Below are 22,886 nucleotides of genomic sequence, written 5' to 3'. Positions count from 1 at the left end.
TGAGGTTTCTTCCAAACTGTGAGCTTGTGGCCCGTGTACCAAATAAGATGGCTCTTGGTACACAAATCTCTAAGGCAGCCCGTAACTGAAATGTGTACTATTCACACAAACTGTGTGTTAGCTATTGTTAAATGGCACCATCTATGACACAGCTCAAATAAGGCATGTTACTGTCTGAGGCAGCTGTCCTGATTTAGGCATTTTGCTTTGAGGACACTTGGGTGCAGAAACAATTTTACCTGGTATAATAAACAAAGCATTAAATTTCCAGCTTTTTTGAAAGTGCCTATCCTATTCCTTGTCTATTCTAGGTCCTGGTGTGTGGACTGAGGAGTCAGGGATATCTATCTGACGTACATTTTATATGATATTAAAATAAACACTTAGCTATTTTGGTGGCCTAAAATGCAACCCCACCCTCACCATCAGGCAGCAAAAATAGCTATGTCAAATTAGTCATGTCAGACAGCTGTGCAAACTGTGCTGCTCTGTCAAATCTGACCCCCTGAAGGATGGCAACATATTCCTAGGCTAGGCAAATGAGGCTTCATCTCAGCTCTTTCTAGAATATGCATAAAGTTGGCTTTTAAGAGACTCAAACACTTCTATCTAAGCCATTAAGCTTTCCTGATAGGTTATGATTTTTGATGGTTCACCTCACACCTCTGACTTTTCTACTTTGAACTTGCTTTCTCATACTAAGTATGAGTTGACCTTAACTATCACTGCCTCTACACTGTTTACCTACAGTGAGTTGTTCCTGATATAGCCCTTTGGCACAGAGGCCAGAGCTCTCCCCTAATATCTGCAGTAAAGAGCTAAAACCATTGGCAGCAGTTTCTTAGCTTATACGGCAATGGTTCTCAATGATGGTGCAGGAGATTTTTACCCTCCAGAGGACATTTCCCAATGTCTGAACACATTTTTTGTTGTCACAACTGGGGGTGAGTGGGGGCATGCTACTGGTATATGGTGGGTGGAGACCAGGGATGTTGCTAAACATCCCAAAATACACAGGATAGTGCCCTGCAGCGAGGATTTATATAGCTGCAAATGTCCATTGCACTGAGGTTGAGAAACCTCAATATTAGAGGCATCTTTGGGAGGGGAGGTTGGAAAACTAGTTGGTAGGTGTATGTATAAACCCTCTCACAATTTTTTTGAATTTGTCTTGAAAATAACTAATATCCTAAAACAATGAATAAAGGCAAATTCCCCAGAAAAAGAGAAAGTATACCAGAATTTAAGTTTTTATAAAAATGCAAAAGGTATATTAAGAAGCCAAAGAAGATAGAAATAAATAAGCTTTTATGAGTAATGAACAGCCCAGTCTAATGAAAGAAAGGAAATGTAGTTTTAGCTAAAAATGTCAGAATTAATGAGTAAGGCAGGTGCAGCAGCAATGATATGTTCATATATTGGTGACATACTGTCACCAATACTGGTCACAGCATTTGATGTATTTATGGGGATTTGAGTACTGTCACAAGGCAGCCACACTGTGGAAAATAATGAACAAACATGGTAAGTGAAAAAGAGAAAAGCTTAATCATGTTGAAGATATGTATGACTGTAGATGAGGTAAACATTGATATAATTTTATCAACCATTTTAGGTACTAGCTGCACAGAAATAACAGAAGGCTTGGGTAATACTTAAATCAGGATTTGCAATGTTAAAACTTTTAGGTCATCATCAATTCCCATCACAAAAAACTGAATCTTCCCCCCAAAAAGAAAAAACCCAGTTCTGGTATTTGCTCAAAAGTGAATACATTTGGATTAATAAACTTCCTCTTTTATAAGAGAAGCATGCTTTGACCCATTGGCCATATATATAATTGTCCATTTTCCATAGCAAAAAGGCCAGCAACAGATAATAATACTTTAATAAAATGAACACTAGCTTAAGAGATACTATATTGAGACATACATACCATTCCCACTCATGAGTCCTGAGCAATCATTATTCACTAGCAGTGTGGTGGAATGGGTGGAGTTACTGTTTGACTGTAGGGAATTTGAAGAGCTGGACACTCCTTGGTTTACAGTCTGCTTCTTTAAACAATTAGTAGCAGTTTTGCTCCAGTCTATAGCAGAATAAGCATTACAGAAAACAGGGAGGAATGTTGAAGCTCAAAGGCAAGAGATAGATCACAATGTAACTTGTTCTAGCAGCTGATCTCCCACTTTCAGATATCACAGAGAAGTCACACATTTCACAAGTTGGTAGGATGAAATATCTATTCATTTAAGACTATATACTTTTGTCTTTGTCCTTTAAATGACTAGTTGTCATTTAATGTAACATATGTAAAAGTAGCATATATTCTCTTAGAACTAAAGACCAAGCTAATTTGATTATCTCTATAAATATTCCCTGAATTAGGTAGTACTTCACAGGCAAGGACTGTCTTAAGAACATATATCAACCATGTTATGATGACTCATGGTTCTTAAATCCATGCAAATGACTAAACTACATATACTGCCATTTTCTGAATATATATCTTGTACAACCAGATTTTTGCAGTACTGTAAAGGTTGTATTCATGCAAAAGGAGTTTAGTTTTCAGACTACTTAATTTTTCTTATTTTCTCTCTTAAAAACGAGCTATTATTGTACAATCCAACAGAATATGAAAATATTATAACTTCCAAATAACTAAGTGTATGCTATAACCAAACAACCAAATAAATGATTGTTAAAGTTTATATACAAGGTTGAGTCAAGACTTAAAAAGTTATGAAGGTAAATATTAAAATTACTTTGGGTAAATGGGAAACATTAGCTCAAAAGGAAATAGATTCTAAAATTTTCACCGTTGCTTCATTTAAAAAGAAGCCAAACATTAATTCTCTTGCTCACTAAGTTCCTAGATATGAGTAATTATTTTTTAATTTATTAGGTTTTTTTGCCCCTAATGTTGACAATATTTTCTGTTGAGCAGGTTTCATTCATTAATTTCCAGATCTGACAGCCCTTTGGTATCAGTTGCTTTGAATCTTATCTTATACAATCTTTTCCTCAAGATTTAGAACGATAAAAAGTAAAGTAAATCTTTACCAGAATTTTCAGCCAGCCGTAACTTTCCACAACAAAGATGTCGCCTCCATTGCTTTCTGACATTCTCTTTTGCTACACAGTAAAAGATGAATATGAAAAATCCTATGGGGGGAAAAAGACCCATAACACAATGAATTCCAAACTAAGACCTGAATGTTATGAGCTTCCTTTGCACAAAAGATAAAATCTTCGGCAACTATAGGCAAAATGAAATTTTGCAAAATTGAAAAAAAAAAAAAATCCTGGGTTAGTTTGCTATGTAAAGGCACCTGGGAGACTCTCTTTGTAAGATAAAAAAAATACTTATAAAAAGAGTGATAATTCTGTATTTCTAAAATTAAGCTCACTGTCTCTTCTCTGTCCTTTGCCTTCCCTACCTTTGGAAGTACAAACTATCCAGTCAGGATGCCAGCTCAGACCTAGGCTCCTACCTCCCACCCCTCCATATTTATAATTGCCTTCCAGTTCTGTCAAATGCATCTCTTCCATTTGTTTCACACTCCTTGCTCCTCCTTTCAGCCCTTGTCTGGTCCTTCCCCTCTTCCTCACAAGCCTAGGGCACTGCAGTCTTCCAGCTTCCCTCTAACCTGCTCAAGGAAATTCTCCACTGGCGTTCTGGTTAAGAAGAAAACAACACTCCAGACTTGAATAGGCCCTCAGGCTCCACCCCCTATCTACCTCAGCCTTAGATTTGCAGTCACACACAGCCCCATTACTATGACTCCTCAATGCTTTCACCAATAAATATTTGCTGAATGAAGGGACAAATCTGGAGTTCTCCCTCTCCCCAACCTCCAATTTATCCACTTTAAAATCATCATTTTAAAACATCAGGTGTGTCTTTTCAAGTGTTCATCCTAAAAACTGATATCTTTTAAAAAAAAGATTTTATTTATTTATTTTTAGAGAGGGGAAGGGAGGGAGAGAGGGAGGGAAACACATCAATGTGTGTTTGCCTCTCACACGCCCCCCCTACTGGGGATCTGGCCCACAATTTAGGCATGTGCCCCAAATGAGAATCCAACCGATGACCCTTTGGTTCACAGGCCCGCACTCAATCCGCTGAGCCACACCAGCCAGTGGACTGATATCCTGAATAGTGCATGCACATTTTTGTTCATTTGCCACCCTGGGTAGTTACCCTTTGTTGCATTAGGAGAGAAATAGCATGTAGGAGAGAGATGAAAATGGGGGTACCCAAGTCCCAAATCAGAGCCTAAACATCTCTCCTTTAATCAACAGCAAAGCCCTGTAAATTAGGTCCCTTTTATAAACAAAACTACATTTCTTCTGTCCATTCATATTCTAGTGAACAGACATGCTGGGGAAATGAAAAGAAAGAGGCAGATTCAGTTTCCACATTAAATACAATAGGGTAGGTGCCTTGCTTTTGTTTTTATGATTAGTGTGATCTCAGCATATTTATTTTCTGTTAAAGTGCCTCTTACTTACAGCATATTTGCCATTGTTGGCAAATAAAACTTTTCTATTTAATTCTATGTAGTGCAACACCTAGATACACCAATTCAGGAACTGGTACATTTTAGGTTAAAATCAACAATTGTATGTAACCAACAAGCATATTAACTGGTTTCCTCCAAATAAAATAAGAACCAAGAGGTAAATTAGGCATTTGAATTCAGTCTCAGGTTCGGATTTCTTTGAAAACAAACAAAATGATCTATTGCCTGATAGAACTACAGGAAGATGCTATGGGAGCTAAAGGCAACAGGAAAAGATTAAAACAAGCAGATTAGAATGCAATTAAAAAGCATCCCAACAGAGGATTTGGAATAAAAGGAAACCAAAGGACATGAATTATTGTTACTGTAATGTAAACCTATTAGGCTACTTTGCTTTTAATGTCAAAGTACTATACTTCCATTAAAAATTAATCAGAGCTGACAAGTCTTTTATAACTGGTCTAAAAGACTTAGTAATTTGTTTTTCCAAAGAATAGAGCTAAGAGGGTTTAAAACTACAGCTGGGCTTCATTACCAAATCGGAAGCTCTGAAGTAAGGGTGATACACAAATCCTGACCCTTTCCTGCTGCACGTCCCAGAAGAGCAACTTCTCAGGATTAGCCACTGGGCCAAGCTGCTGCCACCTGGGTCTGACTATTGCCTCCGTATTTATTATTGTCTCCCAGTCAAACACAGACCAAGGAGGCTAGAGTGGTGAGACCTCACAGAAACATTTATGGCATGTGTACTTTTCTGTATGGAAGTTCTATTTCAGTAATTTTTTTTTAAGTAAGGAACCAAGCAAAGGAAGAATCATTGACTCCCAGAAAGAGTTCCTGGCAGGTTCCCCTCAGTATGTTCTTTGAGGAGATGATGGAAAAGGAGGAAAAAACTGCCACTTCTTTTTTTTAATCCTCACCCAAGGACATTTTTTCATTGCTTTTTAGAAAGAGAGGAAGGGAGGGAAACATCAATGCTAGAGAGAAGCATCAATCAGTTGCCCCTCTCACACCTGGACCAAAGATCATATATGACCACACCAAGGATCATATATGCCCAGACCGGGGATTGAACCCAAAACACAGGCATGAACCCCTACTGGGAATCAAAGCCATGTCATACCTTTGATTGCAGGATGATGCTCCAAGTAACCGAGCTACACTGGCCATGGCAAAAGTACCACTTCTTGAATTTAGTGAATGCCTTTCTTCCCAGCATCTCAAGCACCCTTTCTCAAAGATAAATCTGTTTTTCAATGAATATATTTTAAGCTAAAGTTTATTTAGCTTTCAAGATACTGAAAGATACTCTTGTACCTTAAATACAGTAGGGTAGGTTCCTTGCTTTTGTTTTTATGATTAGTGTGATCTCAGCATATTTATTTTCTGTTAAAGTGCCTCTTACTTACAGCATATTTGCCATTGTTGGCAAATAAAACTTTTTAATTCAGATACACTTTCAAGATACTCTTTTAGTAGTGATATTTTAAAGTTCATCTGGGATCATTCAGTGCAGATTTAGTGCTATGGAGCTTACCTTGTAAAGTGTTAAAGATGGCAAAGAGATACATGAAGGTGACATTAACTGGTCCCCAGGCAAAGAAGGCAAAGCCCCAAGTAATTCCCAGTAAAAATGTAAGGCCAGAAACACTCCTGAGGTCTTGAATACTGGTTTTTCGCTGGGCTCCTAGTTGCTTCTTCTTTTTAATTCGACAGAGTTGGATCAGGACCACAATGAACATGCTGACATTCAGCAAAAATATCACACAGAAATATCCCACAACTGTAATATAGAATACAGCATTGCTGTTGATCCAGCAACTGTAATTTGGGGGGAAAACAGGAAAACGTATTACAATTCTGAAATATGGTTCAAAATGATGCAATGAACGTTTCCTACAAGTAAAAAAGAGAAAAACTGATGAAACCACTATTCTCTACAACCATTTATAACTATAGGGGAAAAACCCCTAAGACAGTTTATTTTAGGACACTTGGTTTCTGTAAATATTTAAAAAATTATTCTTTAAAAACATTTAGGATTTTACTCCCTTTAAATCTTAGTAACTTTATTCCATGAGTCTTTACCAGCATAATGTAACTGATAACTGGTATTTACTCTTTATGAGAGACTTATAAAAGTATTTTCTTTCAAAAATACTTCTTTCTAATTTTTTAATACTTAAGTAGTAGTAAGATGGTATTTCCAATTACTTTATATCTCTCTCTATATGTGTGTGTATACACATGTGTATATATGTATATGTGTATATACCTATACATGTATATACACATACATGTATATATATGTGTATGCATACCTATATATACACACATTTATGTGTGTATATATAGGTATGTATACATGCATGTGTATATAGAGGGATGTATACATATATATGTATATATACATATGGTCTAGCACAGCAATGGCACTTTGTATTACAAAATCATAAGCATTTAGGTCTGTAACATAACAATATCACACTCAAGTGCACCATGACATTGTATATAAAATGTTTAAATTAAAACTATAAATTATTACCCCCATATTACTACCGTACCAACCACACACAAGCAGGTATTACTTCTGTCAGACTATATCTATCTATCTATATAATGTGTGAGAGTTGCTGTAAATGTTACTGGATTTTATTACAATGACAGTCATAGTCAATATGCTGATTAGATCCCCCACTTTCTCAGAGAATTCTGTTTTCTAGTTCACTTAACATTCCCTTGGGGCCTTAGTACTCACAAGTCATCAGGCGAGCCATTAAGGAATTTCCCATATGATCCAAGCCCATAGTTGTCTGGGGATATAGTCAGGACAATGGTTACAATCACAGCTGGTACTCCTGGAAGATGGGAAAACACCAGTCACACATAGTTCTAATACCCAAAGGTAGTGAGAAGAAATAGAGATCATGGTCTATTTTCTTCTGGCAGAAGGGTGTGGTGAATTGTTCACCAAACCCAGTTTCTCTTCTTGGCACATGGCTGGATATCTCCCAGCCTCCCTTGCAGCTAGGTGGATGTGGCAACATGACTAGGTCTTGGCCAATGGAATACGGATGAAAGTGATCTGCTCCACCTCTAGGCCTGTCTCATAAAATCCTCCTATGAGATCCTCCTCTCTTTCTTCCAACTTCAGGGTAACCTTGGAAGTCCTGTGTTGAGACAGAGCAGAGTCTCCTGAGGTTTAGATCCTGAATAACTGCAAGACCAGGGACTCCTCTGTTCCTGCTAACTGGATTATTCATGAATAAGAAATTATCTTCTGAGATTTCAGGGTTTGTCCACTATAGCAGTTGGTGTTACTCTTATCTTATACATGCTTGGAATATAATTTTAAGTGTCACGTGGGAGGCAAAGTGAAAGACTCCAAAGTGTAAACAAAATGTGAGTCACAGTTGGCTTACTAGGATTACCAGAAACTCCTGGCAAATCTTTCATTACAAACTCAAAAGTTCTTGACTGATTTCCTGGAACCCATTGAAGGTTTGAGGAGCCTGACCTGGTTGCTTTGGAGGTGAAGACTTCTACTATGTGGGCCCACAGGCACTTCCACTAAGAGGAGGCCAATGAGAAGGCTCCTCCCAGCTTAAAATGGCTTTTGGCTGGGAAGGGGTCCTTCTTACCCCCACCATCACCCTCCACCTGACCCTGTGCAGACAGCTCAAACAGACCAGCCTTTCACCAAATCTCAAGGCTTTGGGATCTAAAAAACAACTCATTCTCACAGACAGGTTGGGTTTCCTGGTACAATTTAACATCATATTTCATTTATCTCTTATATTTGTACCTTCTGGATACGCTGACGTATGACTTCCAAAGTGAGACACTTTCCTAAAATTAAGATATTGGGAGTATAGATTTCCTTGTCCTTGACAAGGAAATTAGACCTTTCAGGGTTCTACAGAATTTGTGCCAGTGTCAGAGCAGTGACTTATTTTTTTTTTGGAAAGAAGTGATTTATCTTTCTTGGAAGGTGTTCTGTTATCCTTCACAAATCTATAATGACAAGCCCAGTGACAAGGGTAATAAAGGTTCTGTAATCCTGTTGTGTGGAGCGTATTTGAATGAATGAATATTTAGTGTGAGAAAGAGAAGGGAATTTGGGAGGGGTTGAATCTGTAATACAGTGGAAGGAATATGCATAAGAAATCAGAAAGCCAGGCTTGGCTGCTCTTGAACTTATGTGAATTGCGGTAAATCATGTCATCGCTTTGAGCTGGTTTCTTCACCTGAAGTTAGGGATAACAGCCTTGTTAACCTCCCTGACTTGTCTTTTATGGGGTCATTTGTGTGAAAATACATAGAAAAAATAGGCAGTATGCACAATGTTATGTATTACTTGTAGATTATCTAAAGGACTCTTTGTCAGATGATGATGATGATGATGATGATGATGGTGATGATGGTGATTTTGCCTGAGAGAATAAAACTAACACTCCAGGTAAGTGCCTACAGAGATCCAAATGAACTTAATGGAAAAATAGAACTGTAGAGCTTTAAAAAATTTCTACTTACTGCCTTGTAATATATTAAAAATAAGTCCACAGGTCCCAAGTGGAGTTGCTTATGCTAAGCCCCATGTCACCAAACCGAGACTTAATTACAGTTTCAGCTCTCCCCAAAATGGAATCTTATACCAGTCAGTCAGGAGTCACCTGTGAGCACTATTTAGGTCATCTGCCTAATAGGCCCCTTAAAGGAAAGTGACCTTACAGAAACCAACCTGCTTTTTTGTCTGGTGTAACATCTTTATTCCTGCTTCCTTCTGCCTATAAACATTTTTCATATCGGACAGCTCAATGAAGCTCCAGTATGTCTGCTAGATTGGATGCTGCTCAATTCATGAATCATTGAAAAAAAGCCAATATGATCTTTAAAATTCACTTAGTTGAATTTTGTTTTGTAACAAAGGTTATGAGATCCCCCCAAAATAGAGGTGTTCAAGCAGAGATTAGATTATCTTTTATCAATTTAAGTCAAGTTGAGGAGGTTCCTACATTTGGTGAGTAGTTGAATGAAGAAACATTCAAGATCTTTGGGGTTCTAAGACTTTGGACCTACCACCAATAGGTGACATGATCTGAAATATTGTGCCAGTGTGGCAATGAAGTTACATTAGGTTTTATCTGTACATTCATTCACTCTGCCCTTCTGAGCATACCACCATGCATGTATATGAAATCTGGGAGGTACAGAACAGAGTGAGGTTAGCTGGGAGCTTAGAGGCTGAGAGTTCGGTCTCATTGTTACCAACCTAACTTTTTCAATTTATTGAACACCTTCTTTGTGCCAGCCCCAATTCTATTTGCTGAAGATACAAAGAGAATTCATAGCTCTAAACCTCAGAATTTTTTGTAAAATATATTTATCAATTGCATTTGACGTACAATGTTATATTAGTTTCAGATGTACAACCCAGTGATTAGACATTTATATTATTTATGAAGTGATCACCCCAATAAATGTAGTTCCCATCTGACACCATACATAGATATTATAATATTATTGACTATATTCCCTATGCTATACTTTATATCCCCATGACTATTTTGTAAATAGCAATTTGAGCTTCTTATTTCCTTTACCTTTTTCACCTAGCCCCCTTTGGCAACCATCAAACTGTCCTCTATATCTATGAGTCTATTTCTGTTTTATTTTGTTCTTTAGATTTTGCATATAAGTGAAATCATATGGCATTTGTCTTTCTCTGTCTGACTTATATCACTTGACACAATACCATCTAGTTACCAGGGGTGTCCAACCTTTTGGCATCTCTGGACCGGACTAAAAGAAGAAGAGTTATCTTGGGCCACACATTAAACACATTGTAACACATAATCACAAAAAAATCTCATAATGTTTTAAGTAAATTTACAATTTTGTGTTGGCCTGCATTCATAGCCATCTTGGACTGCATGTGGCCCATGGGCTTCAGGTTGGACACGTCTGTTAGGCCCATCCATGCAGCTGTAAATGGCAAGATTTCATTCTTTTTTATGGCTGAGTAATATTCCATTGTGTACATATACTACATCTTGTTTATCCATTTGTCTATTGATGGGCACTTAGCTTGCTTCCATATCTTGGCTATTGTAAATAATGTTGCAATGGATCTTTTTGAATTAGTGTTTTGGGTTTCTTTGGATAAATACCCAGAATTGGAATTGCTGGGTCCTTCTTTGTCTCTCGTTATAGCTTTGTTTTAAAGTCTGTTTTTCTGGTATAAATATTGCTACCCCAACTTCTTTTCCCATTTCCATTTTCATGAAATATCTTTTTCCACCCCTTTACTTTCAGTCTGTGTGTGTTTCAATCTGAAGTGAGTCTCTTGTAGACAGCATGTGAATGGGTCTTGTTTTCTTATCCATTCAGCCTCCCTGTGTCTTTTGATTGGAACATTTAACCATTTACAGTTAAAGTAATTGTTGATAGATATGTATTTATTACAACTTTACTCATATTTTGATCTTTTTTCATTTTTCTTAAAAAAGACCCTTTAGCATTTCTTCTAATATTTGGGGTAGTGATGAACTCCTCTAGCTTTTTCTTATCTAGGAAGCTCTTTATGTGTCCTTCAATTCCAAATGATAGCCTTGCTAGGTAGAGTAATCTTGGATGTAGATCCTTACTTTTCATCACTTTGAATAATTCATGTCAATCTTTTCTGGCCTACAAAGTTTCTGTTGAGAAATTAGCTGACAGTCTTATGGGAGCTCCCCTGTGGTAACTGATTTTCTCTTGCTGCTTTTAAGATTCTTTTTTTGTCTTTAACCTTTGACATTTTAATTATGATGTGTCTTGGTATGGACCTCTTTGGGTTCATCTTGTTTGGGACTCACTGTATTTCCTGTGGACTTGTATATCTATTTCCTTTGCCAAGTTAGGTAAGTTTTTGGTCATTATTTTTTTCAAATAGGTTTTCAATTCTTTCTCTCTCTCTAGTCCTTCTGGCATCCCCATGATGGAAATGTTGGTACACTTGAGGTCCCAGAGGCCCCTTAAACAGTCCTCATTTTGGGGGGTTCTTTTTCTCTTTTGCTGTTCTAATTGGGTGTTTTCTGCTACCTTATCATTCAAGTTACTGATTTGGTCCTCTGCTTCATCTAATCTACTGTTGATTCTTTCTAGTATATTCTTCATTTCAGTTATTGTATTCTTCATTTGTGACTGATTCTTTTTTATATTTTCTATCTTCACTTTTTGTTTCTTTGTCTTTTTGTTGAAGTTCTCACTGAGTGGATTTATTCTTCCCCTAAGTTCATTGAGCATCATTATAACCAGTGTTTTGAACTCTGCATCAGATAGATTGCTCGTCTATTTCTTTTAATGGAGTTTTGTTCTGTTCTTTCATTTGGGACCTGTTTGTCTCTGTATTTTGTCTCCTCCCTGTGTTTGTTTCTATGTATTAGGTAGAGCTGCTATATCTCCCAATCTTTGTAGAGTGGCCTTAAGTAGTAGGAGTCCTGTGGGGTCCAGTGGCACAGCCTTGCCAGGCACCTGAGCTAGGCACTCCAGGTGTGCCCCACATGTGATCTGTGTGCACTCTCCTGTTGTAGTTGAGCCTTGGTTGCTGTTGGCATGTCAGTGGGAGGGATGAACCCCCAGGCTGATCAGCTGCAATTACTGTCTGTGACTATAGTGGAGGAGCTACTGTGTAGGGGCTCACCCCACAGAGCAAGACTTGCTTCAGTCCACCCCTTTAGTCACTCATGGAGGTGGATATGTAGTGCTCTGGTGTGGTCTGAAGCTGTCTACTGGGTGTGCTAGCTGTGGGGCCTTCTCAGAGGTGCAGTTCAAGGTCAACTACTGCTTGTGCTTTGCCCAGGGCTATCCAGCCTGAACTAAAAAGTGACTGGCAGATAGTTGCCACTTATACTGGACTTGGAGGTACCTGGGAGAAGCCAAGTTGAGAACTACAGCCAGCTGCCACTAGTACAGGGCTTGGGGCTGCTTAGCAAGAGGTATGGGGCACACTGAGGCCAGATGCCACTTGTTTGTGGTTTGTGAACCTTTGAGAGATTTCAGGAAAGTCTACAGCATGAGCAAAGATAGGCCTTTGGATGGAAAAGCCACTGGAAGTGGCCTGGGTGGGCCCACAAGTTGGGTGGGTCAGGGTCTCTGGAAATCAGGTCAGGGTGAAAAGCGTTAGGTTGATGGAGACTCAGATATGCTGTCCACCTCTGCCTGTAGGGGAAGAGATCTGCAAAGGAACAATGGCATCTGCTATCACTTCTGTCTGGAAGAAAGCTGCTCCTCCAGCCCTCGCCCTGAAGGCAGACAATTCAATGCTTCTTGTATGTCCCTGGCTCCTTTCTCTGATGCCTTCCAAGTGAGCTGCTGCCCCAGCACTGGAGGGACCAGCCTGTTCTATGTCTCTGCCCCTCCTACCAGTCTCAGTGTGGTTTCTTCTTTATATCCTTAGTTAAGGACTTCTGTTGAACTAGCATTCAGGTGGTTCTCAATGATGGCTGTTCTGTAGTTTAGTTGTAATTTCTTTTTAAGATTTTTATTTATTTATCTTTAGAGGGGAAGGGAAGGAGAGAGGGAGAGAAATATCAATGTATGGTTGCTTCTCGTGCATACCCTGCTGGGAACTGGCCTGCAACCCAGGCATGTGCCCTGACTGGGAATCGGACCTCAATCCCTTGGTTTGCAGGCCCGTGCTCAATCCACTGAGCTACACCAGCCAGGGCAGTTTAGTTGTAATTTTGATGTGGTTGTGGGAGGAGGTGAGTACCACATTTTCCTATTCCACCATCTTGACTGGGAAGCCCTCCTAAGAGTTTTATGTTCATATCCAGTCCGGGGGAAATATAAAGGTGTTCTAGAAAGAGACTTGACAAGGTTGCTCTTTGGGCAGTGTAACATATGAGGAAAATAAAGCTGTTTTATAAACCTGCCAAGTGTGACCTGTTTCATCATTGTTTCTATGTAATTAAAAATCAAAATACTGGAGAAAAAGCAGAGAAAGCCAAGACACTGTGCAAACAAATTATACATACCCCAACCGATGATGCAGAATTTAAGGATGTATTTTCGGATGTAAGTATTAAACACTTTGACAAGGGCCAAATACATATGGAATGCTTCTAGGCCCATCCATGTAAATGAGACCAAGAGGAAATAATGCAAAAATACAGCCGCTGAGATGCAGAGGGTTCGCGTGTTATACAGAGCAACCCATGAGTCCAAGAGAAAAGCCAGATTCAGCAGGAGCAGAGCAGCACAAAGCTGGATGAGAATTTTGGAAGGGTAATCCCTCCGGATCTTTCTAAAAGGAAAGGACAAGAAAAGAATTAGCATCACATTCTCCTTACATGCCTGTATGAGTTTTAAGTAATTTATTTTTATTCTTTGGTAAACATCTATAGTAGTCCCCTCTTATCCATAGGGAATATGTTCCAAGACCCCCAGTGGATACCTGAAACTGTAGATAGTGCCAAACCGAATAACATACTATGTTTTTTCCTATAACTACATACCTATGGTAAAATTTAATTTATAAATTAGGTACAGTAAGAGATTAACAGAAATAACTAATAAAATAGAACAATTATACCAATATAGTAATAAAAGTTATGTGAATGTGGCATCTCTCTTTCTTTCTCCAGTAATTTTTATATTTGTCCAAACCTGTTTCTGGATCTGTGTAACCATCTCTCCTTGGCTTGGTGTTACTTGTTCCTTGCTGAAGTTTTCATACAATAGACTCAGTGCTTTCTGGTGCAACATTTGCCATTGGTTGTAACACACTTTCTGTTCATGTCTTCCACCCACGAATTTAATGCCTTTTCTATCTTAAGTAAGCACTTATCATGCACTTGTGGCTACAGCTTTTGCAATTTGAGGTGAAACAGTAAAAACTAGCATGAATAGCTTTTTCTTCTTCATAATTTCACAGATAGAAAATTAGTTCTTACTGTAGACCTTAGCAACCTCAGCATATGATTTTTTTCTTGCCTTCTTAAGTTGAGAACTTTTACCATTTCACTAAAGGAAGCAAGCACTTTACAGCCTCTCTTTGTCATATCTGAATTGCCAGCATCACTACTTTTGTGATGTGGAGCCATTATTAAGTAAAATAAGGGTGACTTGAACACAAGCACTGTGATAACCAAGTCGGCTGCTAAATGACTACTGGGCAGGTAGTATAAACAGCATGGATATACTGGACAAAGGGATGATTCATGTCCTGGTTAGGATGGAGGAGTATGGTGTGAGAGTTCATCATGCTACTTAGAACATTGTGCAAGTTAAAACTTATGAATTGTTATTTATTTTTGGAATTTTCTATTTAATATTTTTGGACTGGAGTTGACTAGGTAACTGAAACTATGGAGAGCAAAACCGTGGGGAAGGAGAGACTATTGCATATGCATAAATTTCCTCTCTTTGAGTGCATGTGTGTGTGTATGTGTGTGGACATTAAAACAACAACAAAGGAAAAAATCAATGGAATCATATGGAAAATTTGTGTTTGTGTTTTTGTGAAACCTTTTACATGCTGACCGTTGACCCGTCCTTTTAAATAGTTTATAGTGGAATCTACTGAGCACCCCTCCTTTTCTTCTAAACTATTTCTAGAAGCATTGCTGCTGCTTTCCATACAACAGGCTCCTATATTCAGATCTTCAAAACATAGCCAGATTTCCCTCTTATCTTATGTTATTAGTTAAAATGAGATCATGGAAAGAAGAGTTTAAACTATAGCTAAATGACACAGACATAGGAAAAATATAGCTAATTGATGACATGTACATGTTTATGTGTGTGAAATTAGATCTGGTGAAATCATTCTGAGTAATGGTTGGCCTTATGGTAATTTAGTCTCATTAATATTATTTTCAGAGTTCCACTAGAAGATCTGTAGTTACAGCTGGACCTTAAGTTTGGCATTCAAAGTAAATGTGTGCATTTCTTGATCAGGGTCCAAAAGCTACATCTCAGAAGTTACATATTGTTTTATTTAGTTTAGTTGCCTGTTTTCTTTTTTGCATCAGAATTTGTTGGAATTCCCAAAGAAGAGACTAAAGGGACCTCTTTGTAAGCCAAGAAGGCTTGCTTTGTCATTCTTGCTTTGACCTACAAAGCCACACTCACCAAATATCTGTATTTTTCAGTGAGGTTTTATATTCTTTATTCTTCTTTCACCTACATGTGTTAGTGTATTTAATCTTTTCTGTTTGCTAGGTACAATTTAAAAAACATTAAACATAGCTCTTATGCTTATACATAGATCTATAATGTATTTCAAATTGTAAGCTGTTGGGTTTCAGGGTCTTCATCCATCTTTTGTTTCACACTTAATGTCAACTAAGTACCAGACATTATTTTAGAGTACAAAGGTGATTAAGATACAATGCCTGCCTTCAGTGAGTGCATAGACTAATGGAAAGAATCAAGTATAAAACCAAAAAGTCCCATGAAGTTTTACATATAGATGGCTCCACTAGATGGGTATGCAGGATAAGGTAGGTTGAGGAACACATTTAATTAATATGTTTTGGCAGTGGAGGTGAACATATCCTATTATCCAAATTTCCAGTTAGTTACAGATACTCACTCAAAGGCTATGTAGGTTACAAGAGTAACTGACAGGAAAATTGATGAAAGCCCACAACCAATATATGTGATAAACGTCAGAGCCATCATTTGAGTTGCTGGCAAGGATGTTCGAGATAGGTCCTAGAAAATAAAGTATTGTTTTCAAGACCATGTATTTTAAAATAAATAAAAGAGTCATGATTTACATTGATTGAGTGTTCTAAGTACCCAACAATGATTCATTTAACAAACCAACAAGATAGCCATAATTATTATCATTAAATAAAGATAAGAAATTGAGGCCCAGAGAGGTTAAGTAATTTTTCCAAAGTCACACAGCTATTAAAGTGGAGAAGCCAGGATCCAAATTCAGGTCTGGCTGACTCCAAAGCCTATATACTTGATCAGTGTATTATGGTACACTGGAGAAACACCGGGCTAGGAATCTAAAGACTTGAATTTGGATTCTGGATCTATATTTCTTAGTTCTATGACTGTGGAGAATTAACTAACAAATGAAGCTTAATTCTCACTTCATTAAAATGACAATAACAATGCTCCTTTCTACCTATTTTGCAGGACTGTTGAGATTTAAATAAGATAATTTATTTAAATAAGACAATTTTAAATTACGTTGTGAACTAAACAATTTATTACACATTTTAATCTGAATTCCCTAGTCCTCCTAGCAATTTAAATGAGTAAGTGGAAATGTACAAATGGAATGGGAAAGAATATTTCTATGTTCAAATATTGTCCTTCAAGTGCATTTGCTTATTAGAAGGATACTTTCATTGTGACCTACAAATTTGCCACAATATCATATCTGCTGATCTATCAAAGTCATCCAGCAGTTTAGACATCATAGTATGATGTCCAGCTACCCCTCAGACTCAGAATCTAAGGCCAGGTATTATGGGGATATTACCAGTAGGACGCCAAAGCTTGTAAGGTGGCTGCAGGTACAGATGGTTTCATTCAGCCTCCTGTGTTTGACAGAGCAACCATCCGATGACCAGCCTCCTCTGCCACCTGTTGGCATTGGGAAGAGTATCTGTTTCATCAGCAAGGTCACATCACCAATGACTGCCCTTCCTCCCCTACTCCCCCGCCCCCATCTACTCAAAACTTTGAAAAAGGTATGACTGGAACCTACCATTTCTGCTTAAGTCCCAAAATACGCATCTTACTGCTAAGTCATCCTGCAGTAGAAAGATATATCACAAATAATTAATTTATTGAACTGAAAAAGCCAAAAAGCAATTAGAAAAAAACCTCTTATTTAATTTTTAGAGACAACTTATTTTATACTGGTCCCCAGAAGCAACTGAGTCTTATATAGGTCAATACCTCTTAAACTCAGCAATTGTACATAGGAATCACCTGGAGGCTTATTAAAATGCACATTCTGATTCAGTGGGTCTGGGGTGGGGCTTAAGAGTGTGCAGACCCCACTTTGAGTAGCAAGATCATAGATGATGCTCAATGTGAACAAAGAGATGTTTTCTCTTTGGAGGTGAAAATCAGGCCTGCAGCCACAGATTGAAATGCACTGAAATTCTGCAATTGATAAGAGCTTGCTTTTGCATTGTTCTTTCTTGGAAATTTGGTAGTCAGAGTGACTATATAATTCTAGCCTTATATACTGCCCTGCGTCTTAAGGTTCCACTTGATTTCCCTTTTGCAGGCCAAATCTTCCAGGTATAGTTTACACAAGGTGTTTCTGGCCAGTTAACAGCCCAGACAGGCCTCTCTCACCTGGCTTTGGTCGATGTGCTTTAATATAACTGTCACGTTTCTTGTCAAGTTCTTGACAGTCAGGTTCGCAACACTCGATGATATGACGTAGCTGATCAGAGAGAGGTTCTGCAGGGAAGGGTCCTAGCTCACCAAAGAATCAACAAGATGGCAAGGGAAAACAAAATGTTATTAGAGAGTTTTAGACTGTGAAGGGACCCTGAAGGCTATTTAGTCCACATGTTTGTTTTACAACCTAGGTGAGAAATTGAGGGTCAGGGAGTAAAGTGACTTTTTCAAGGACTGTAAGTAGAAGCAGAGCTTCTTGCACTATACAGTGCTCTAAATAGTGAGTTAAATTTCACAAATTGACACAACAGGAACTTCATAAATCCTAAAGGGAACATAACATTAAGCCATTTAATATATGTGCTGCCAAAGTGAGCATGGCATGAAGCCATTTAAACTGTGTGTTCTTGAGCAAGTGACTTAACCTCTCTGTGCCTCCATGTCCTCATCTGTAAAATGGTAATACTAGTTTGGTAGTTCCTTCCTCACAGAGTTGTTGAGAGGATTCGAGTTAACATTCCTAAGTGCTCAGGATAGTGCTCGGCATTGGTAAACATTAAGTATCAGTTATTGTTATGTATCATCACTAGCATCATTAGGTCCTGTTTAAAAATAAACTGCAGCTTTTCAGCTATTCTTTTAACTTACAGCAGGCATAAGATATGTGAGGATTAAAAGAATCATAAGTCCCCCGCCCCCAAGTAAAGCCTAAACCAAAAGCAGTTGGTGGCAACTTTACCTGAAACAGGGCAGGTGTTTCAAAAAAGTTGAACTGTACCCTGGAAGCTAGCTCTACATCATTAGCTGGTAAGTTACTCATCAGCGATGAGGGCAGAGAAATAACACCAATACTGTTCTCAGGAGCCTCAGTTTCCAGAGAAACCTGAAAATCAAGTAAAAATCATGAAAAATGTCTGGGGCTAGCATACTAGGTGTTAGAAAACACAACAACTAATTAAGATGGAGGATCATGTAGGAGCATTTATCTGTGGTGTCTTTCTATATAATCAGTTCTCGTTTCTCTGTGGCAAAATTAGAGGGGCTGTGTAATAGGAAGAGGAAGCCTTGGAGCAGGAAAGAAAACATTTTAAGTATACACATAAGCAGTGAGGAAGTACAGGATATTATATGTCAATTATATCTCAATAAAGTGGGGGTACAGGATAATTGCAGACCCCAGGGAGACCACAGCAGCAATACACCATCTTGGTGACTTATTAGGGCAGAGTCTTCATAGACTCACATGTACTAAACTTGTAAAGGGAAGACTATAAAATTAAATCAAAAGGGAGGGCTTGGTTTTACTCAGGTGTTTCTAACCCCTCCCTCTAACAGGTGGATAGAAAACAACTAGAAGCAGGACTGATAATCAGTACCACTATTCACACCAGTATAGTCATAACACATGTTAAAAGAATGGAATGGGTTGATAAATACCTGATGTCCCTGCTGTTTCTCAACTACCTAGATCTCTCTACTGGACACTTCCCCCAACTCACCCCCTAAACTTCCACAATCCATCTGCTAAGGGTTAACATCGGGCCACAACAAGGACCTCTGAGATCCTGCTGCCGCCAAGACGAATGTCCTTTTTTAAAATTATGTGGTGCATCATTGCTCTAGATGCTAAATATTTTGAATAGCACCCCTGACTATAAGCAGTAATTGCCTCAATCACATATTCATATATACATATACAAGACTCTATCAAATATCATGTGATATATGATATGGTATATCATATACAAGAAAAGGCCATTTTCCACACTAAATTAGAATGTACCTGAAGATTTGCAGGGTCTTGGGCAGCGAAGGTAGTTGTGTTGAAATTACTGGAATTCACTCTGATCACGGCCAGAGCCAAAGAAGGAGAGGTTAGACTTACAGTGTTGGTTGAAAAATTCAGCTGTAAGCCAATGTCATTCACTACTTTTAGCAATCTGTAAAGATAAGAGGCAGTTCAAATTCAACACTCCCACTTCGTTTTCCCCATTCTAAGCAGAAAACAGCATAACAACTTAACAAATCATTAGGAAACTTGTGGGAGAAAAATACTTGGCTACAATTAATCATGTACAAAGCATTGTTATCACTGTAGGGTCAGTTTGCTAAGTCATACCTTTGGGCCAGAGGAGCCAGCAGGGCAGGTGGGGAATGGAGGAGTTTGCTGACTTGGTTTATCATTTCTTCTGCAGTGTTAGGCTCCAAGCTGCCTAAGGACAGAGCTTTCTCCATCTCAGACACTTGGTTCTCAAGATCAGAAACACTGATGCTGCTGGTGTGAACCATTTCTACAACAGAGAGCCAAATCACTTTATGAACAACACATAATGAAAAAATCACTAATAAAGAAACAGACTCAGGCCTGGCTGGTGTAGCTCAGTGGATTGAGCGTGGGCCTGCGAACCACACAATCGCAGTTTGATTCCCAGTCAGGGCACATGCCTGGCTTGCAGGCCAGTTCCTGGCAGGGGACACACCAGAGGCAACCATACATTGATGTTTCTCTCCCTCTCTCCTTCCCTTCCCCTCTAAAAGATAAATAAATAAAATCTTTTTTTAAAAAAAAGAAAGAAAGAAACAGACTCTGTGATCTGGCAGACCCACTCCTAGGTATTCGCCCCAGGAAAATGAAAACATGTCTTAAGAAGACTTGTTTATGAATGTTTATAGCAGCCTTTTTCATGATAGTCCCAAACTAGAAACAACCCAAATGCCCATCAACTACAGAATAGATAAACTGTGGCCCATCCATACAACAGACTATATTATTTCAGTAATGAAAAGGGATGCACTACTAAAACATGCAACAACATAGATGGATCCTCAGTTCTCCAATGTATTGCATTGAGAAAAGCCAGACTCAAAAGGCTATATACTGTACGATTCTCTTCATATGACATTCTAGAAAAGCCAAAAGTGCAATATAGGAAAACAAAACAGATCAGTGGTGACTAGGGACCAGGCATAGTGGGTAGGGGGTTGACCACAAAGGTTTATGAGGGATCCCTGGGAGTAGTGGAAATGTTATATATCATGATGGTGGTTGCACGACTGTGGGTGTTTATTCAACCTCATAGAACTATATAATTTTCATCCACTCATTAGAATTGTATGAATTTTACTGTGTATAAATTATACTTCAAAAAACCTAACTTAAAAATGTAAAAACACAGCAGTATATTTAGTGTATATTCACACAAGCATAAATATACTCGTGTTTAACTTACATCATGCATATAGGATTTTATATGGGTAATAGAAGTGCTTTTTGTGGAAAAGAGAATATTATAAAATTAATAGCTGAACTACCAGCTATAAGTCTGATTTTTAGTAATTTTTTAAAAGATTTTGTTTATTTATTTTAGAGACATGTGAAGGGAGGGAGAAAGAAAGGGGGAGAAAACATCGGTTGGTTGCCTCTCACTTGCCCACAATGGGGGACCTAGCCCACAACTGTCCCCACAACCCAGGCATGTGCCCTGACCAGGAATTGAACTGGTGACCTTTTGGTTCACAGACTAGTGCTCAGTCAACTGAGCCACACCATTCAGGGCTTTAGTAGTGTTTTAAATTGGGAAACAATGATAGAAACCTAACAACAAAAAGGTCTCTTAATTTGACCATTTAAAATTCTTATTTTTCATATTCCTTTCTAATTTTTATTCATGTGTTAATAACATACTGCTACAAACATAGGGTGAAAACTACTTGTTATTTTCACTTCACTTAAGACTTGAAAAATGACCCCAAGTTTCTAACTGTTCTTATGTACAGTTGTGTAATAGTCATTGTGTTATGTAAGTCATTGTGAGAATATCATATTTCAACATTCTTCTCCTGAGGAACCATTAAGTTATATCCACTTTTTAGCTACCAGGTAATAACCCAACACATCTTTTATGCATATTTTGCTTCTGTTGTCTCATTGCCTGAAACCCAAGCCTCAGGAACAGAAGCACAGATGCAAGAGGCTACCTTGCTGGCCCTTCCGTGTAGCCTGTTAAGTTGATTGTAAGGGTCAATGGGGATAGCTTTGGAAATGTGGGCATTAGCTCAGGCTAATGAATTTAAATTTTACTTTATTCTCTCTTTTTTAAGATTTTATATATTTTTAGAGAGAGGGGAAGGGAAAGAAAGAAACATTAAAGTGAGAGAGATATATCAATCAGTTGCCTCTTGCATGCCCCCAGCTGGGGACCTGGCCTGAAACCCAGGCATGTGCCCTGACTGGGAATTGAACCAGCGACCTTTAGGTTCACTGGCCAGTACTCAATCCACTGAGCCACACCATGTAGGGCATCAGTTTTTCTTTACTCTTCATCAGCTAGTAAACCTTCTCTTGTCTAGAGCCCCAGTGATTTTATTATTTGGCCTAAAATTTCCATATTTATTTAAAAATTACTTAACAGAGAGCAGTACAAATATGAAGAAATATCAAGTCATTTGGCAGAAGTTCTAAATACAAGTCATTTGGCAGAAGCTGGGGATGCTGACACTGTGGTGGAAGAGATGGGGACCACAACCTCAGCTCCAATCTCATGTCACCAAGAATCTGGCTTTGCCTCAAACCATCTAAATTCTAGCGGAGGACCTGCTTCTCACTCACTGAATTGAAACTCTGGAGAGTATCCAGAATTCTTTCTGCTTCCTTCCTTCTTCCCTTTATCCTTTACCCCTAAACCTACTTTGTTTCTGGGGAGCCCTTTGCAGTTTGCATCGGCATTCTCATGGACGCCATTGTTCTTAACCAAGTGCTGTTAGTGTGATTTTTTTCATCTTCAAGTAGTGCAGGCTGAGTCAGGAGGAGCTAGATGACATATCCCAGCTCACACTGCCTGTGAGGGCCCATGCAGATCCACACTTAGGCCTTCTGAACGTTTCTCCCCTCTTTATGGCTACATTGGCTCAGTCCCAGCTATGTCACTCTGTGACTGATTTTCAAGAACACTGTTTTTTTAAAATTTTGTCTTGTTTAATTGGAGTCAC

At 38.5% G+C, this 22,886-nt stretch overlaps 1 protein-coding gene across 8 annotated transcripts in view; it reads right to left on the bottom strand.

Moving 5' to 3' along the window:
- Window positions 1-22,886, bottom strand: part of ADGRG2 (adhesion G protein-coupled receptor G2) — a 120,239-nt gene that overhangs the window by 2,375 nt on the left and 94,978 nt on the right. For all 8 annotated transcript variants that reach the window (XM_037046261.1, XM_037046263.1, XM_037046262.1 and 5 more), the window contains 12 exons: window positions 20,017-20,188; window positions 19,681-19,837; window positions 18,637-18,780; window positions 17,850-17,972; window positions 17,248-17,293; window positions 17,020-17,123; window positions 16,111-16,232; window positions 13,550-13,818; window positions 7,288-7,387; window positions 6,067-6,350; window positions 3,067-3,168; window positions 1,937-2,089 (listed from right to left, as the gene is read on the bottom strand). In XM_037046261.1, coding sequence (XP_036902156.1) covers window positions 1,937-2,089; window positions 3,067-3,168; window positions 6,067-6,350; window positions 7,288-7,387; window positions 13,550-13,818; window positions 16,111-16,232; window positions 17,020-17,123; window positions 17,248-17,293; window positions 17,850-17,972; window positions 18,637-18,780; window positions 19,681-19,837; window positions 20,017-20,188 — 1,776 coding nt within the window. The remainder of the gene's footprint in view (window positions 1-1,936; window positions 2,090-3,066; window positions 3,169-6,066; window positions 6,351-7,287; window positions 7,388-13,549; window positions 13,819-16,110; window positions 16,233-17,019; window positions 17,124-17,247; window positions 17,294-17,849; window positions 17,973-18,636; window positions 18,781-19,680; window positions 19,838-20,016; window positions 20,189-22,886) is intronic.

Source organism: Sturnira hondurensis, unplaced genomic scaffold, assembly GCF_014824575.4.
Source record: "Sturnira hondurensis isolate 20B ecotype Veracruz unplaced genomic scaffold, ASM1482457v3 Scaffold0005220, whole genome shotgun sequence".
Classification (NCBI taxonomy): domain Eukaryota; kingdom Metazoa; phylum Chordata; class Mammalia; order Chiroptera; family Phyllostomidae; genus Sturnira; species Sturnira hondurensis.
Note: the sequence above shows the minus strand (reverse complement) of the source record. Positions and strands in the feature narration are given on the sequence as shown.